The 19,915-nt window shown below is 39.6% G+C and overlaps 1 protein-coding gene across 2 annotated transcripts in view; it reads right to left on the bottom strand.

Moving 5' to 3' along the window:
• ODF2L (outer dense fiber of sperm tails 2 like) overlaps nucleotides 1-19,915 on the bottom strand; it is a 2,421,058-nt gene that overhangs the window by 2,016,995 nt on the left and 384,148 nt on the right. For both annotated transcript variants that reach the window (XM_044086028.1, XM_044086027.1), the window contains one exon: nucleotides 13,818-13,892. In XM_044086028.1, coding sequence (XP_043941963.1) covers nucleotides 13,818-13,892 — 75 coding nt within the window. The remainder of the gene's footprint in view (nucleotides 1-13,817; nucleotides 13,893-19,915) is intronic.

Genomic DNA, 19,915 nt, shown 5'->3' on the forward strand with positions numbered 1-19,915 from the left:
CATCTTCCATTACTACTTCTCCTGGGGGAAGATTCACCACGTATGTCCTGGAAAGCTCTCTCAGATTTCCAGAACCACAATTTACCACTTCCTTTCTGACCATTGGGATAAGATCTGGTGGGCATGGAAAAATGGACTTCTATGGCAGACAGTCTTTTCTTCTTGCTCACGCCTGGTCAGTGTGTCCTTGACTTTGGGCCTGAACAAGGATGAGCCATCAAAAGGACATTCACAAAGAAAGATTTAAAGGGCTCCGTGAAGTCACACAAGCACATCCAAGAATGTCTCCTTAGGGAAATTCCTGAACCCGCTGCTCTACTTTCTCCATCCGCTGCATAAGAAATCAGTCTCAAGGTGTTGACAACTGAGTTTAAGATAGAGAGCTGAGAGGAAACATTATCTGAAACCCCTTCAGCCACTAAAATCTCCTAGCTCTTTCAGGAGGTCTCTCTGCAATCTAGTAAAATGGGTAAGGTAATTCAGCAATCTGCGGGCAAACGTCACTAAAGAAAAAAATGCACTTTCCTTATCTGTCTACTGTTCGAGACTCCTTGTTCAGTGGATGAACAGAAGCAGATGTCTCTGAGAGCTCCTTCTTGGTGGCTGCCACCACAACATCAACTGGGACTCCCTTAGTTAGAAAGGTTTTGTCTGATGGGGATGTGATAAATTTATTTGGCCTCTTAGGAACAGGTTCCACTAAATCTGGAGATTCCGACACTTTCCAAGAAACTAGGTCCATACGTTCATCAAAAGGTGGAGACACCCAAGTTGAGGAAGAGTGAGATTCAAAGGCCTTCAGGTATATGGACTCCTCTGTTGAAGGGTTGGTGGACTTCCAACTGCCTCTTTGTTTCAGTATTTCTAAGATGTCTCCAAAGGAGATATCATCAGGAGGCAACCTTTCACCTTAATCGAGGTCTGTATCAGAAGTGATGGACTCATCTGGGGAGTCTAAATGCTTTCTCTTGCATAATCTGTTCCAAGGGACCTCTTCAGAGGAGTATTCTGGAGAGGTTTCAGAAGAGTGGGGGAGTGCCCTGTGGGGCATCCTGAGATCTAGGATCTCTGCGTCCCTGTGGATGCAAGGATATAGAGGCAGACACTGATGCTTTAGGGGGTAGGACATCCGGAGAGGACGGTGGAACTGTCTGTGGAGACAGTACTCTCCTCATCACCTCAAAGGCCCCCTGTTCACGATCTGAGGATATTCCTGGATCTGAAGTTGCTGAGGGAACCCCCAGAATTAAGGACAATGGGCCCGAGGTTGAGGTAGGAGCAGACCTCACCAGAACCAATGCCCTAAGAGGAAAGGTGGGATCTCACAACTGTCCAATCTGAATCGCCTCCCCAGACCCAAATGGAGAGGGTCGCCTCCTAGACTCCTCGAGCTCCAATGGACGTCGGAGCAATAGTCGGATCCAAAGATCCCATCATAGGTCTTGGATCCAAGGGTTCCACTAATGTCCGCTCTGGACATTCTGACTGGTCAGATCGGAGGAGGAATCGGAGCAGAAGAGCATGATGCGGTAGGATCCGAAGCCCTCGGGGTTGGATCCGGCAACAACTTGGCCAGCGCTGGTGTCAACAGCCTCTGTACCACTCAATCCACATCCTTGTCGGATAGGCTCCTGGAAGAACGAGTCGAGGGGGTTGGAGACTTGGAATACTGCTGACCTTAGAGTAGGAGACTAGAGACCGGCTGTGAATTTCAAACTCTACCAGCACCAAGACAGATGGTGTCGGAGGAGCTGGAGACTTTTTGGATCTGATGGGCTTTGGATCCAGAGTAGAAGTTTTGGAAACATTTTTTGATGGCTCAGATACGGCAGAAGAGGAAGATCTCTTCCCAGACTTGTCCAATTCTGAAGATGGGGACTTGTCAGTTTTTGGTAAACCTGGAACTTCTTTTATAGCCTCTGAGAAGGGGGTTTTCAACAGTCCTTTCAATATCAACTTGCTCTTCCTCTCCAGAACAACAACGTTTTAACACTAAAGCAGTTATATTAAGGAAAATAAAGAAGGGCATAGCCCTCTAACTTAAATTGGGTATGCCTGAGAGACAGAAAGGGAAGAGAAAATCCTCTAACTTAAACAGGCTAAAAAGGAAGGCAGTTCTCTAACTTAAATGAACTGTCTCCAATGGAATTTTAGAAACAGAAAAACAGACAAACGACAAGAATAAGAGCCCTCTAACTTAAACGGGCTATTTATCTTTTAAAAGGAGAAGCTTGGAGAGGGACAACAAGGCCTGAATGGAAGACGATGGCCAATAGCAGGAAACAGCCACAAAAAACGGAAACAAAACTATCCAGCAAAAAAAATTACTATCTGAAGATAAATAACAGTGAACAATAAGCAATTACCAAAGGTTGAGAGTATAATAAACAATATACTTAACCAGAACTATCAGAATGAGCACCCAAACTTGTTTAGCAGCAAACGAGATCTGGAGAGGTTTTTCTGGTGCATGCTGGGATAGGGTTTAGCCATGAGCTGCCAGAAGAACTCATGCTTGAAAATAAAGGCCAAGTTGGATCCGAGGATCGGATCCGAACCCAACCTAGCAAAAATGAAGGCGAGACAGGACAACAACACATCCTGACTTTCACAAACAACCAGAATGCCAAAAGATTTCATAGGGTAAGTAACCAGGTGGCCAACAAGGGGAAATTTGCCTTTTCCCCACTGTAGTATGATCCCAGAGTTGGTATATTTAGTTGGGGGATAGAGGGTGCAGCCCTCCACTTAGGTATAAATATATATAAATATATATATATATATATATATATATATATATATATATATATATATATATATATATATATATATATATATATATATATATATTATAGATTAAACATATATATATATATATATATATATATATATATATATATATAATATAGGTGTATATAGTGGTGGATGGATGCATATATTGCACATGTATACAATCACATAAATATGTATTATTGTATACAAAGTAACAGAAGACTGCAAGCTATACTGGAAGAAAAAATGCATTGGAGCCGTAAGACTATGAAATCCTGTATCAATGGCAAGCCACACAGTCATACAAGAAGCCAAAAGAAAAACAATTTCCATGAAGTAGAAGGGGGAAGGATGGAGGAGAGTTGAGGAAGGACAGAAACAGTCCACAGGAAAATAAAGCTGTTGTTAAGTGCGCTTTAGATTGTTTAGGCAAGGGCAAACCTCTGCGATACAGTCAGCCATCTAGCTAAGGTAACCTTTGAAACTATTTGACTCGTATTAGCTTTAGAAAAATGTGACAAAAAATTTGTCTGACTTCCCAAAATGTTTGGTTTTATTAAAAACATAATTGCCTGTGCACAATCAACAGAAGAAGCAGGTATTTGCCTTTATTCCAAAAATTTAGCAAGGAAGACTTGTATATTAATATTTTGATTGAGTGAAGTCTGTGTAGCGACTTTAGGCAAAAAGAGGCGTTTGTGTGTAAAGAAATCTTGTCCTTGTAGAAGATAATATATGGAGGTTGACAAGACAGGGCTTGGAGCGCTGACGCCCTTCTGGCTGAATTAATTGCTGTCAGGAAAAGAGTTTTCCATCAGAAATTTTAAATCCATCTTGATAGCAGATTCAAACTTAGAGTCTAGGTAAAGGTTTGTAGCAAGACAGTCATGCCCACGGGGGAGTAGGATCCTCCAAATGGGGTTCTAAGAAAGGAAGGAAGGTACCTCTCAGGAAAGCTTTACACAATTTGAGCGAGGCTAAGGAAGTGTGATTTTTCTCTAATATGGAATTTGAAATTGCTGCTGACAGTTACATAACTAGCTCTATTATGGAAAATGGAAGCAAGGAAATCTAATTTTGCTGACACAGAGGTTGAAAAGGGATCTACATTTCTCTGTAAACTTTCCTAGAGGACGGCTTCTGAGAAGTAAGAATATGGACCAGTTGGGAGGAAAGTCGTTACTGACTAGCCTTCATTGGAAGTGGAGAAACCATGCGGTTAGTTTTAGGGCTAGTGTCCAGAGTTAGATACAGCACCCAAAGGGGGTGTTCCAGAGGAGGCCAGAGAAGGGGAAACTACGTGTTAAGACCAGAAGAGGTGATGAGGATGACCATTATCTTCCATTTTAATGCCTTTTGCAGAAATGTTGGAATTAGGAGAGTTGGAGGGAAGGTGTATAGGAGACTGGAGAGCCAATCATGAATCAGAGCATCTCTTGGAGACTGCCCCACCGGGAGGGGGGTTCAGAGCCCAAAATCTTCTCCATTTGGAATAGGAGGAAGAAGCAAAAAGATCGTAGCATGGTTGGCCCCACTGGCAAAAGATTTGTCACCACTGCTGGATTGAGAGACTATTCATGAGGTAGCACAATAGATCTGCTCAACCTGTCCACTACAACTTTGGAAGATATTGCCCACTGTCATACTCTCATTATTTCTGGACACAATGGGCAACAGCATGTTCTCCTTCGCTTGTTGATGCATCAGAAAACTAACTTGTTGTCAGTCTGGTTAAAAATCTCTCTAGAAGAGGAACATCGTGAAAAACCTGCTACGTTAGGAGAATACTGCCTCATCTCCAAGAAAATGTTGTGAATATTGACCTCTGATGGAGAATATGTGCCTTAGACCATCTTCCCCAAATAATGCCCCTGTGACGGATCCACACAGTCTACCAGGTTTTTGTTATGCCTGGAGCCACATCACTGTGTATGTTTGATTATTGCTAGATTGATTATTGCTAGATCTGACATTCCACTACCTCACTATATGCTGCTAATATTGTAACAACACAATATGCTTAACAGCAGGCCTTGCTCACTGATTACTGGCATTACTGAACTTTTGTTAACCTATAAGTTGTTTATCAGCTTTAAAGATGTTTAGCAGAATATGGGGATTTCAAGGAGGAACTATATCAAAAGTTTGTGAGCTAACTGTTCTTTGGAAAAGGGAAGTAAGGCATAAGACCAGACATTACGAGACTTGTTTACAACTTAGGAAATGATCTGTAATTTTCTAAAATATTCCATCAACTCATGATGATCTTGTAATGTCATATTTTCTACAATATTCCATCAACTCATGATGAGCTTGTGATTAATATGTCATTAGTTGAACCTACTGACCTTGCTCTTTGTTCAAGACTATAAAAAGCTCAAAGGCTAAAATGGAAATCATTATCATCCGGACTTGATCACAGTACCAGCCTGAACTGAGCTTAGAGCCATTTTGCCAGTGTTGGCCTTGCCTTGACTGAACAGATAGCTGCACTGAATAGGACTGAAGTCTCCCTATCAGTGGCAAAGATGATTTTGTTTATGCATATGCTTGTAAGTACATGATTTATTAGTCTTTCTGTTTATCTAATAATTTTTGTTTAATAAGTTGTTAAGTTTGAGCCTTGGTGTCTTGTGTCATTTCTAATCCTGTATTAACCTCAGACTTTAAAGTAACGGACTAGTTCAGCCCCCACCCCCCCCACCATAATTGAGAATCGTTTGTAGTCATTGTCATTTTAGGAGTGGGAGGAATAAAGGGACGGCCCAAAAATACCTCTGGAAGCTGAATCCAACAAGTTTTATGACTTCTGCAGACTTCTGCTAAGTGAACTGGAAAGGTCATGCATGGGTTGGGATCTGATGGACCATGGGACCATTAGTATTCACTGTAGCACTCTCATATAATACCTTGCCAAAGAGACCAAAGTAATGGAGGCTGCCATTAATCCAAGAAGTTGAACTATTCTAGAATGCAGCATATGATGGGAAAGGAGCTGTAAGGATTGATTTCGTAGCGTGGATAACTGTCTCTGCTAACCTTGCTTAATGGTTGTGTATAAGTGTGCTCCAATGAACTCCAGAACAAACCTGTACTGGGGAAAATGTGATTTATCCTGGCTCACTGTGACTTATCCTGACTCGCTGTGATTTTTAGGTGGGAGCATAGCTGAAGCAGTTTCTGACTGACACTAGAAGACACATGGTAGGAATGGTAAGGATCCAATTGTCTAGATAGGGGAACACCTGGAACCCTTGGAGTCAGAGTTGAGATGCAACCACTGCTATGCATTTTGTGAAAACCCAGGGGGCTGGTATGAGGCCAAAGGGCAGGGCTCTCAACTGAAAATGACTGGCTCCTCTTTGCATCAAAGGGATGCATTTCCAGAAGAGTCCTGAGAAAGCCTATGGGACTTGCAAAACAGTTTTTTACCCCCTTTCTGGTTTCTAGAGAAGATTGTCTGGGGGTTAGAAAATCATAAGCCTATGGCAGAAAGAGCTTTCCCTTCTTAATCACTCCTGGAAAGTGTTTATTTGACCTTATGACCAAACAAAATAGAGCCATCAAATGGGGCACTGATAAACAATGTCTTAAAAGGCTCTGCAAAATCACACAAATGCATCCAGGTATGCTTCCTTACAGTAATGCCTACAACTGTAGCTCTCAAAACACCTTCCATTGTGTTGAATATGAGTTGCATGGACTGGCATTTGAAAGTGACTGAAGGTGACCAGTTGTGACACCACAGTTTTTCTGTCTTCCACAGACATGGACCCAGACAGACAAAGTTGACGAGCTCCTTTTTCATGTCTCTCTGAAACCTGTGCCAAACAATTCAGCAACCTTAACGCAATGGTAACTGATGCATTAACTCACTTCCCAAACCTGTCCAAAGCCAAGGACCTTCTCTTAGGGGGATGGACAGATGAGCTCCCTTCTACAAGCTCTTCCTTAGTGGCTGCCTCTACTTCCATGGCATCCACTACTGGGCCTTTGTTCCAGGAGAGCAGTCTTTAGGAGCAACAAGATACTTGTCTGGCTTTCTGGGAATCAGTTCTGTAACGACTGGTTTCTTCCATACCAAGGGAGAGATTAAATCTACAATCTCATCACCTGGAGAAAAACCCATGGAGTAGCTGAGCTGGAACCAAAAGCCTCAAGAAAAACAAATTCATCCTAGCAAGAGACTTCCTAAGACCAACCTCCTTTCTGTCTGAGAAGCTTGAAAAATCTCCACCCATAACAGATGCCCTCAAGTGGTGATCTGGGGGACCCTCCCCTACATCAAAATCCTTATCTTCTGTCAGAGATGCCAGGGGGCAGGGTCAATGTGCCTTTTCTTACACTTTTGCTTCTGAGGAGCCTCCACAGGGGGAAGCTCCGGACAGGTTTCAAAAGTCTGAGGGGTGTCCTGAATTAGGACCATCTCGAGGGTAGTGTGAACCAGCTGTCTTGATGGGATAGACTGTGCAGGATTAGGATCCAGGGCTATTACTTGAGGGCTAGGTGGAGCCAAGAGGGATAAAGACATCTGGCCTCCAGCCTTGGAGAGAGCTCTCTCAACTACCTTGAAGGCAGAAGCAGAGATGGAATCAAAGATCACCCCAGTAGGAGCCAAAGCTGCCACTACCCCAACCCTGCTCTAAAGCCAAAGCCAGAACCAAGCTACCTAGCAATGAAGCTCTGAGGGGAAGGGATGGCTACAACAGCTTCAGAGTCAAACCCTTCCACCCTCCAGACTCCGTATTAAAGCTTAGGCTCAGAGATCTGTTTGGCCCTGATGAAATTGGAATTGGTTGGATCAGAGAACATGCCAGAATCGATGACCACAACTTCAGATCCGACAAGGACAATAAAGAAGAACTTGGATCCAGCATCCCTGAACATACTGCTCAGATCTGGGTAAGAGAAGCCATGGGCAAAGAAGAGGGTCCAAAGCTCACGGACCTGATGAAAGATGAAACAAGGAGAACTCCAAACTGAATTTGGAGTCCTGAAAAACTTCATCATTCTATCAACCTCAGCTTCTGTCAGACTACTGGTGCACCTAATGGACCTTAAGGAGGAATATGTAGAGATTGTCCTTGAAGTTTTCTGTATTGGTCTCTCCTGAAAAAAAAAGAAAAGGCAGACTAGGAAAGACTGGATCTGGGGAAAACCTCAGCTCCAGTAAGACAGGAGTCCTGGATCATACAGGAATTGGATCCAGGGCAATTGTAGGGTGCGAAGGCTTGGTAGTTGGCAACAAAGATAACATTGACAAAAAGGGCAGTCAAGGGATCGCTTCCTCACCTCTCTGCCCCTTTCTTTTGTCCTATCATTTTGTCCTCCTTGTGTTTCTCAGAGGGCTTTTTGTTTGGTTGGGGAAGCTCCATATGCAAATCCTGAAGATTCTCCTGAAGGTAGAAAACCCTTGAGAATGAGCTTATTGCATCATTCAATCATGGCTCGGTGACCAAAGGACATGCAAACTGAATAATCTTCCTCCAAATGTGGTGCCTCGCTTTGTGGCTACAGCCACACATTTCTTAAAACCAGTTTGTTGTAATTACCAAACAAGATGAAAATTAGACAGTAAAAAGAAAGACAAAGATAAGCACTACCAACAATGGTAAAAAGAATACACTGACAAAAAGGGTATATACATACAGACAGGAAAAAAACAAAAGTTGTAACAACAACTACGAGCTATCAACTAGTAAGAAGATGTTAAAAACACATGCTAAAGGCGTGGAGGTCTAGTGAAAGTTTTTTTTTTTTTGAAAGGGACAGATAGGAACTTCAAGCTGAAAATGTCCCACACTAAATATGCTATCACAATATCAAAACAGGAGCCCAAAGAAATTTGGCAAAGAAAACAATGATGCACTTAGCTGAAGATGAGCCTGAGCCAAGGAATCACATTCATACTCTATGAGCTGTAAACAAGATCTGAGGTAGTGCAAGGACAGAAGTGGTTATGGGTAAGAAGAGGAACCTGAGCTATGGATACCAAGTCTGGAAAAAGCGACCGAGGTCAGATCCGAAACCCATAAGTTGAGGAATGGACAGAAAAGTCTACATCAGATCCAGTAGCAAATATAAAAATAAAGAAAAAGTGAAATGCAATTTTTTTCCTGTCAGAATTACAAAATGAAGTAGACAAACAGAAATAAGAGGTCTGACACCACAGAATCTTCAGTTTCCCAGTACAAGTAATACAACACTTTAGAAAAGCTCCATAACTGCTTAGAAGCAGTATTAAGCATAGAAATAAAAGGAATTAACAGCAGTAGTAAATATCAAGATTACTAAAATAAAAAGTTAACTCGCATAAATAAAATAACATACATATATGTATATGTATGTATATTTATACACATACAACAGAGAAATCAAAAATATATAATAGTAATAATAATAGTAATAGTAATAGTAATAATAATAATAATAATAATAATAGAGGTATGGAAGTTCCCATGGGGATCATATCTGAGTCTGGTATCTGTAATTCACCAATGCAAGCTGTTAAGGAGAGTCAACTCTGCGAGTCCTATAGCTAGCTGGCAGTAAAGATTGAATAACTGGCTTTCTGTGATGGGGATTAGGCTTCTCCTGATGTGAGGGACTTGGCCAATCCACTAATCACACAGAGACCAAGGGACGGGATTCTGAGCTCTGGAAAGCTGCCAGTGTGGTGTCTGTGCAGACACAGAACCCCATATGCCCATGAGGCAGTGTTTATGATGAGCACCAGTAACAATATTCTGTAGTACCAGGCAAACAGAGAAGCAAGAATCATTCCATGTTAAATATGATGCACTGTTCCATTTCTTGCTTTATTAAGCAGCACAATTAATAACACACAAGCAGGGATATAATAAATTAGATCAGGAAAGAAAACAGTCAAATAACAACAAGCCTTTTTTGTAGAACAGCTTACATGCTTTTAAGATTGCAGTTCTAACTGCAACTTGCCAGCTGCCTCATACATTCCGATTAATTTACCATGTAAATTTCACCACTAATGCTTTACTTCAAACTCCATAGAAAGCCAGCTTTTGCCACTGAAAAATGGTTGTTTTTCTAGTAACGTGAACCTGACCTTTCTTATAACTTAATTTTCTGGTTGCCTCAGTCTTTATCATACTCTACTTCCGAAACTGGCATGTTGATATAAAAAAAGAGGGCAAAGTTTTATACCTGAAATGGTAAGTCAAATGTAAGAAGAGAAATCTAAAAGAAAGCTCAACTGAAAACAACCTGTTTCTCAACCCCAAAAAGACCAAGCTTCTCCTTTTCCTTCTAAAAAAAACCTTCAATCCAGCTAAAGAAAACTTCGCCATCTCATCCTTAGACAATACAATTTTCATCGTCAACTCAAACACCAAATTCCTTGGTGTTACTATAGACGACCAAATAAAATTCAACCTACATGTCTTAAACTGCATCAAAAAGTCCAATCAAAAACCAAGTCTTCTGTATTGCAACAAATATATACCTAACAAATCTAGACCTATACTAGCTCAAACATTTATTCTACCATCCCTGCTATATGCTGCTGCTGCCATACTTACTAACCTCCAAAGCACTCTCTTAAACAAACTAGAAACCACCTATAACAGGACAGCTAGATTCACAGCCAGTAATAGCTACAAATCCCATCACTGTATATCCCTGAAAAGCTTATGATGACCTGAGGTCCCCCACATGCTTCAAATATCACAACTAAAATTTCACATAGCATCCTGAAGAGCCCCAACTTCTGACCTGCCCCTACATCCATACTTATACCCTACACACCCAATCATGACCTCAGAAGCACACAACAAAACCTACTTCAGGTGACCAATCCAAATAAAAATACTGGAAAAATACTTTACAGTCATTCAATTGCATACTCATGGAACAAACTTCCATTGTCCCTTTTCTCTATTACTCTCACTGTAGTTAACACCTATGCTATTAAATGCATCTTTGATGCACTATGTCATGATCACGATATTACTGTGAATTGCAAATTACATATTAGAAAATATCACAGTAAGACGTTGTCCTGTTCGATTCTCAGCTAGAGCATCTTCTGTGTGGAGACATGTGTGAATGGGCGTAACTTCGTTGAAGGTTGTGCGTCAGGGCCGGCAACTTGGCACATAAAAATCTACTGCCAATAATTAGCGGACAGGAGTTCCGCTGTGGTGACCCCTAACCGGGAAAAGTCAAATATAAAAATGCAAACCAAGTACTGACAAATAATCCAGGGCACCGTTTTGAGGCAATAATAAACTTTTATATCACAACCACAGATACAAAGATGAGCGCTTTCGTCTGAAAACTAGACCATCAGATAAAAGACGAAAGACACAACAACTGTATTTCCTTGTTATATACTTAATAATAACCAAATTTCTCAAACGTATTGCTACTGCATTCTCAGAATACTTTTGCCTTGTAAATATTCCTGTTGTATAGTTCTCTCTCTGTTTTTGTACTGATAAAATATCTTACAACTGGAATTGTTAGTTTTTCTTCTTATTTTTACTAATTACTTTCTTGGAGCTTTTCTCCTTGGGTCTCCACTGAAAAAGGGCTCTCTTGGCCCAGTCGGACTAACCCAGTTAACAAATGTAAAAATAAATAAAATAAAATGCAAATTTAACACTTCAACAGACGTTTATGTTTTTTAATATATTTTATAAATGCAATTAATAGCTAATAACGCCTCAACACCTTATAGCATAACAACAAGCATTTTCTATGCTAATAAAATTTATTTTGCTTTTAGAAGCAGACAGTAGTCGAGCTTTTCTCAAAAAATCAAATATTTGAAACAAATGCAAGATGCTAGTACAAATGTGGATTTACATACACTGTTGTTATACAAGATAAAAAAATTCTGTACAATATTGACACGTACTGTAGCAATTGCATGTTTAAATGAAGTCCTTATTAATATGTATTGTGTTTCCCCATTTTCTTTTCTTTCTTTTTTTTTTTTTTACTGACTGCTGGTTTTAATCCTAATAAGCTTCGTGTCTGCTTTCAGGGAAAACCTAAGCTAGTATTTTTACAGATGAGAACATTTGGCCAGAAAAATTAGGAAATTATGTCTTTTACGAAAGACTTAGTTTAAAAGACAATTAGGAAGGAAAACTATGTATTAGTGTGTAGTAAATTGTATAGGCTTTGTTTAATAGACATAGGGAACCAATTTTCAAATACTACAAATAATATACTTAAGTGGTGTAAAATATTTTAATAAAATCCCACACTCTTTATGAGCACTACCACGGGATACTTCATATTCATTTAAGATATGACCAGTTCATGAATATGGGACCTTGGTTTAACATCCCATATGAAGAGTGGCACTTCTGGAGTGCAGACCCCCGCCCCCCACTAACAATGCACTGTAGTTTGTCAAGCAGCTTATGGATCTAAGAAAACAGTGTGGTGACAGAACTCAACTTTCTGATCTTCCTTGCATGCTACCTGCTGAGCCACTGTCACCATATCTGTCACTAAAGTTGGCTGTGGAAGGCATATAGACACCAAGTGCACTGAGATTTTCTGACCTCTACTACATAGAGCTTGTGCTACAAATGACACTCCAGGCAATAGCTGCTTGGTTCTTTACAGGATCAAACGGATTGTACCAAACATGCTGTATACATATCTATTGAGATCTATAGCTCACCAGAATGAATTTTTTGATATGAATATTGTCTATGCTAGTTTTACTATTTGACCATCTTTGACCGATAAAGGTGAACATATTATGGTACTAACAAGTAAAAACTGACAATCAGCTAAATGTTTTTTCTCCTCAGTTCTACAGCCCTATAAGCAAATACAAACATGTATGTGAAAAACAAAGTTGTGGTTCATTAAAACAGTTTGGATTCTCAGGTGTACATATGAATCTGTCTGTGCCAACTGTGACTAAAAATAACACTGCTTTTATTGTAAATTCACTGCTGTTAATCCATTAGGCCACACGTCTAAATGCAAAAACAAAACATTTGCTATACTGCAGTTCAGATGGCTTGTTCCTAATCAGCCTAGTACAATATTAATCTCAAATAAACAAAAACTGTCCCATGAAACAGATTGGTACAAATTCTAATGTGTATATGGGGGTAAGCGATCATAATTTCAACCAGTAACTTCTAATTGACTACTATTTTATCTGGTTCAGCACTCATTTTAAAAGCTTGCTTTTTTTTTTTTTTGGCACACAGCCTGCTGCTGAATCAAAATGTTTGCTTTATTATGTAAATGTCATCACAAAAAGAAATTTGTTTTTGAAGATAAATGTTTTCTGGTTGGCCAACTAATAATGACAGAAATAAAATTAATCTATTGTCAGACTTCACAACAGTGGGCACAAATTAGCAATTCTATTAAATGCATACATGTGAAATTCATTAAGGTTTCCACTTGGATTTTAACAGAAACTTTGCAAATAAAGGCCTTAACATAGAAGTCATACTGCCCTAAACAGTTACTTTTAATAGAGCCAGCAACTGCATTCCATTCCAGACTCTTCCTAGAACCCTCTTCTTCATTTTACCTACAGCCTATGTGTGAAACTAAAAACATTACATTGGGAAATAAATTTGCAAGCATCTGGTGGTTACAATGTGTATCCCCCCCAAAAGCAAAAGAAGCCTTCCTCTAATCAGTTTAAAACAAAAAAAAAATAGTTTAAGCACTGTACTTCAGTTGTGGTATACATGGAAACAGGAGATATTCTGGTTATCAAGTGCAAAGTAAATAAATAAAAAATAATGTTTAGGCAGAACAGTTGTGGCAGTGGCACAGGATGCACAAGACTAACTTGCTTCCACTTTATATGAAGTTACATTAAGAATGACTCATAACAAAATACAGTGCTTGAGTACATGCAATGCCTGTATTCAATTTTAATTTATTTTCTCACAAACTATAAAGGATCACTCTACAATAAATATTCACAAATATAGACAAAAATTGACATATAAATATTCTTAAATGCAGTCAAAACCCATGAGAAGCATTTCAAATGAAACATTAAAATAACTTACATTATTTCTAATGTCACAATCTGTCAATCTCTGCAGTATTCCCTCATGGTTCTTATTGCTTCCTTCAAGCCTAATCTAGAAATTTAGAAAAATAAAAATCACACACAATCTTTTAACAATGAGGATTATCAATGTTTTCACCCTAAATTAAAGGCAATGAAGTTCAACCAAACCAAACATGTTGTTCAGCCCATACTAGAAGCCAATTTTAGCATAAACAGCAAACCATTTTGTTTTCATATATATATATATATATATATATCCCACTTATTTTTAGAGAGCTTAAAAGAGAACCACCTAAAAACTGTAAAAGCATGTTAAAAAGTAGAAATCATCAAATACAACGAAATTAATATCATTCTAGCATTATGTATGTTGCTTTTATTTTTTTAATGCATTATACCAGTCTGCCCAAATGAGATCCAAAAAATTGACATGATTTTGATTTTTTTTAATCTACTTGTCAGTAACCCATGATCTTGTATGTGACCTTAAAGAGAGCATCATGTAGAAGGCTTAGTTTCAAGGCCCTTGTCACTCCATAGTCTTAAGAAAGGCATAAAGATACTTCCTCCTTTTTGACTCATTAAGGTAAAAGTGACTTGGCTTCTGTTTCACCAACTTTGACAACATCTCCAAAATAAGCTTATTAAATCATTTTGCCTGTGACTCTTGGAAAATTGGCTACTTTTACCTCTGTTGTAAACCTAGAAATTAAATTCTTGTTGATAACTCCGTTCCCTTCCTTAGGTGACAAAGAAGTGCAGTCAATTGGGCTGTCTTGGGTTGCATGGCAAGCTGTCAGGAACTCATTTACTGCAGCCTGTTTACTGTAGGAAGTTGAACAAAAGTCTGCAGCGTGCGCACATGCCCTCCCCCCCCACACACACACACACTATGGTTTGTAAATTAATTGTTGGAATTTGTTAGCCTTTACATTCACCCACTAGCTGTTCTCTTTAAAATTAAGGTAAAGTCCGGCTTGCACACTTCTGAAAAAAAGAGCCATGTTCCCTGCATTAATTATCGTGTCTTTTAATCATGCGTTATGTTTACCTTTACCGTTATTTTCATTTTAACTAAATCAATAGAAATATCACTCACTGACATTTTTCCATTTCCTTCAGTTTTCACACGTTGAACCACGTGGTACTAATTGTGCAAGTAATCTTATGATAACAGGAGGACAGGTATTCTAATAGATCACTCGTACAGCAGCTTAAGTTATATGGGCCATAGCCTACTGCTACCAGCGAGGTTTTCAAAGATAAAGGGTACTCTCCAAGTACTGTCAAGAGCTCACAGCAGGAGTTTCATATAAAGGACAGTTAGAAGAATGCAAAACTGTCAGAACTTTCTTACTGCAAAAAGGGAGGTAAAAGTCAAGAAAGAAAAATGCTAGCAAACAATCAAAAAGGGCAAACTATATCAGTTCCTTAGAGAAGGCATTATTTTCATTCCCCACCAGTTGTTGCGTCTTCATCTGATCTAAAATGGTTTCTTTATACTTCACAAAAACAAAATCCTCTGCAAGTATGACCAGTGCAAGGCAAAAAAACATAAGTGGCAAGAAAAAAGTAGTCAGCACCAAACATCAGTGTAAAAAATGCACAAAAGCTGTAAAGTTACCACATGAGATTTATTATAATAATTAAATAAATAAATCCCAGACTGGTTTCAGACCAAAGGCTTTCATCAGTGGGACAAATATATATTTGACATAAGCAGTCTAACACACATATTTATTGGGTTGGCCCTCCAATAGAAATTCTTCCCTTAGTTCAGATGGTTTCCTGTGTGAAAAAAAATGTATTAGAAATATCAGATAAACAATCTAAATTAAACATTATAAATGTATAAACATGATAATATATCATAAAATTATAAATGATCATTCAAACCAGGCGAAAACAAAGCACCCAGTTTGATGATCCAAAACTTCTTTCTTGTTTAGAATAGAATGCCATCCCTGTTTATTTGATCTGTTACCATGGACCCTGTCAATTATTGTGAACTGAAATCTAACAGAATTGTGGTGTAGACAGTGCCTGTGTAGAGCATTGGTATCCCTCTTTATTCGCATTTCATTTCGATGTTCGGACATTCGTATTCTGAGTGGTTGTGGAGTCTGTCCGACATAGAAAGCAGCACATGTACATGTCGCAAGATACACAACCCAATCACTATTACAGTTTCTAAAATACTTTATATCATATACATGGTTTGTGTTTTAATAGAAAATTGTTTAGCTGTAAAAATGTATGGACAAGAACAATGTCCACAAGTGTAAGTTCCCCAAAGCCTATCCCCAGTCATTGTCAGTTGGTGGCCCCAAATACCCCAGGAACTGACTCTTTTGAAATGGGAGAAAAAGGAACGAGTCCTTACTTTAAGAAGGAAATTGACAAGTTCTTGAACTTGGCAGCTTCAGAAGGTATCATATCTGAATCTGTCAAAACACATCTTACAGTGAAGGACCCACAGAAACAAATACTCTATCTCCTACCAAAGATACACAAATCCCTCAGCAAACCCCCTGGAAGACCAATTGTTTCGGGTATTGGTTCCCTAACTGAACCTTTATCCGAATTCTTGACAGTATATCTTAAACCATTACTTAGCATGATCTGTGCCAGGATACAAGACACCACTCAGTTCTTACAATTGGTTTCAGACACCCAACTTGAACCAGGATGGTTGCTGTGCACTCTGGATGTCAAGGCCCTGTACACCAACATACCACATTGGGCAGGACTTGAAGCCCTCAAATATTGGCTAAAGAGAGCACAGTTATACCCGGTTGGATTTAACACACTTTTGGTCTGCATGGCTGAGCATGTTCTGGACAAAAATGTATTCCACTTTCAGGAAGAATGCTTTTGGCAAATTAGAGGTACTGCTATGGGAGCATCTTTTGCTCCCATTTATGCAGACCTTTTTTATGGGATACATTGAGGAACAGTTGATTTACGATTCTGCACACAATATATATATTGAGGAACTGGATGTTTGGTGCAGATATCTGGATGATTGTTGGCTGGTTTGGCGTTCTGATCAACAATACCTATTGGAGTTTATGCAATACTTAAATCAGAACAAATGGGGTATTGAATTCACATTGACTTGTGATTTATATGAGATCAATTTTCTGGATGTCACCATCACTCGTAGCCCAGACGATACACTGAAAACCAAAACGTTTAGGAAATACCCCCAATTTAACAATTTTTACATGCCACCAGCATGCATCCCAGCCACATCATCCAGAATATCCCCAAATCCCAGTTCCTCAAAATAAGAAGGATTTGTTCCTCAGAAACGGATTGTATGGATTCTCAGCATGACTTGGCAGGCAGATTTAGAGCTCGGGGTTATAGAGAATTTGACATCCAGGGTGCCAGGCAGGTGGCATCCAACTCAGACAGAACTTCACTCTTGACATATAGGGAGAAATCCCAAGCTGAACAGGCGGATACCACTAGATTTATTACTACATATGGACGTAATATTAATATGATTAAAAATATTTCAAAACATTGGAATATTCTTGGTAACAACGATGAAATGACATCTCTTTTGGGACACACCTGTCAATACGGATACAGAAGAGGAACAACATTTGGTTCCTTTTTCTCCCATTTCAACAGAGTCAGTTCTGGGGGTATTGGAGGCCACCAACTGACAATGACGGAGGATAGGCTTTGGGGAACATACACCTGTGGACATTGTTCTTCTTGTCCATACATTTTTACATCTAAACAGTTTTCTAGTATAAACACAAATCGTGTATACGATATAAAATTTTTTGGAAACTGTAATAGTGATTGGGTTGTGTATCTTGCGACATGTACATGTGCTGCCTTCTATGTCGGACAGACTTTACGACCACTCAGAATATGAATGTCCGAATATCGAAGTGACATGCGAATAAAAAGGGATACCAATGCTCTATACAGACACTGTCTACACCACAATTCTGCCAGATTTCAGTTCACAATAATTGACAGGGTCCATGGTGACAGATCAAATAAACAGGGATGGAATTCTATTCTAAACAAGAAAGAGAAGTATTGGATCATCAAACTCGGTGCTTTGTTTTCGCCTGGTTTGAATGATCATTTATAATTTTATGATATATTATCATGTTTATGCATTTATAATGTTTAATTTAGATTGCTTACCTGTATGTTTCTAATATTTTTTTTTCATACAGGAAACCATCTGAACTAAGGGAAGAATTCCTATTGGAGGGCCAATCCAATAAATGTGGGTGTTGGACTGCTTATGTCACATATATTTTTCCCACTGATGAAAGCCTTTGGGCTGAAACCGGTCTGGGATTTATTTATTTAATTATTCTTTATACTTCAGCCATATGAAAATACCAATTCAAAGTCTGCATGACAAGGGTAGCAGAGGTGTAGACTTTTTTCCAAACCTGTTCAAGGTTCTTTCTTTGTCAGTCGGCAGGGGATTTTCGGAAGTAATAGCTTTACATCATTTAGGACCCCGAGTCACCACTTCCGGATCTGCTAAAGGGTTCTTGAAAAGTTATCTGTGGAAATCCAGAACCCTGTAAAATCTGTCAGGTTTCTGAGGGGAAGGGGGGAGGGAATCTGGCTGTAAGGAAGAATCCAGCTAGACACTGCCCACCACCTCTGAGATTGGAGGAATGGCAAGAGTTTTATCCTCAGGAGGTTTTAGAAATTCCCTATTCCTCTTCTTGGATTACAGATAGTCCCGTGCTTCCCATGTGAAGTGCTCCCTTTGGTATGTAGGGTCTTCCCAAAAGAAATGTCCTCGGAGGGAGAGTCTGAGGCAAGTTTCTCAACAGCATCTGAATCCCCATAAGAAGTAATAGATAAACTTTCCTCAAAGGTGGATTCATCATTATCATCCTCAGAGTCAAAAGAAACAGAAGACTCCAGGGGGATATATTAATTTTTCTTTTACCAAGAAAAGATTCAGGGGCAGAACTTAGGAGAGAAAGACATCCAGACCTGACTATGGTGATCAAAATCCTCAGTCAATCTACCTAGGTTCTGCTGAAAGCCTGAGTTTGGGAGCAGCAGCCAGTAGACCTCAGCGGAGCAAGCTGGATGCAGCCCTTTTATGAGAGACCTTAGGCCTGAAGACTACTTCCTCACTAGGGCCAGGATTAATGCTGACAGCCAAATCTCAAGGGCAGACAATGGACACGCCTTATTCAGTTTAAGACCAGTCGTCCAAAGCTAGAACTTGTAAAGCACCTCCAAATCCAACCAACAAGGCAAGTCCTTCAGCTTGAGAGGGACCCCGAGGTGTATCGGGACTCAGAATGGGTCTCGACAGAGGCCTGTGCCACAACTTCAGACATCAGAGGGTACTACGAAGTTGTCTCATCCTCAGTGACGATAACAAGCATGGGTGGATTGGTGGATGGCAAATAAGCATCACTCACTATCCTAAGTCTTTGGTACTTTTCTTTCTTACATGTATGGAGATCAACCTCAACCCAACTGGTGGATGGCACAGTATGTGAAGGTCCTGATGACTTGCTAAAATCTCATCCCTATGCTTGATAGTTCTACTATTATAGCAAGCACAGAACCAATGATTAGGTATATTGTGTTCTGGGCCCAAACAAGTTACACAAAAGTAATAAAACTCTCAGTCTGGTATCTGTTTGCAACAGCAGAGACCGTTCTTAACTTTCTCTGACATTAGTCAAGACTCATACGAAAAGCTCTCCAAAAGGGTACTTCGCTTTAGATGTCTTCTTTCTCTGGTGCAGACCAACTAATGTACTAACTAGTGCTCTGCTTCGGACTCCAATGGCAAGAAAGAACTGTGATTATGGTGGTGGCTGACTCCCTTTATACCCAGATGTCAGTCAGGGCATACGCCAGCTTCAGGAGGAGGAAGAGGAGAAAAATTTTCTGGTAGTTGGGTCATCCAAGGACTTCCATGACAGTGCAAAATACACCTATCCCATTTCTTGTAAATACAGGAACTACTAGATAATACAGCTGAATAAAATCTTACCATAACAGTAGATCTTCTTCTATTCACTGCTGCAGTATTCTTTACAACAGGGATCCCCTTCCAAGGGTAGCTCA

The sequence above is a fragment of the Protopterus annectens genome, chromosome 10.part0, assembly GCF_019279795.1.
Source record: "Protopterus annectens isolate FY-2018-M chromosome 10.part0, PAN1.0, whole genome shotgun sequence".
Lineage (NCBI taxonomy): Eukaryota > Metazoa > Chordata > Ceratodontiformes > Protopteridae > Protopterus > Protopterus annectens.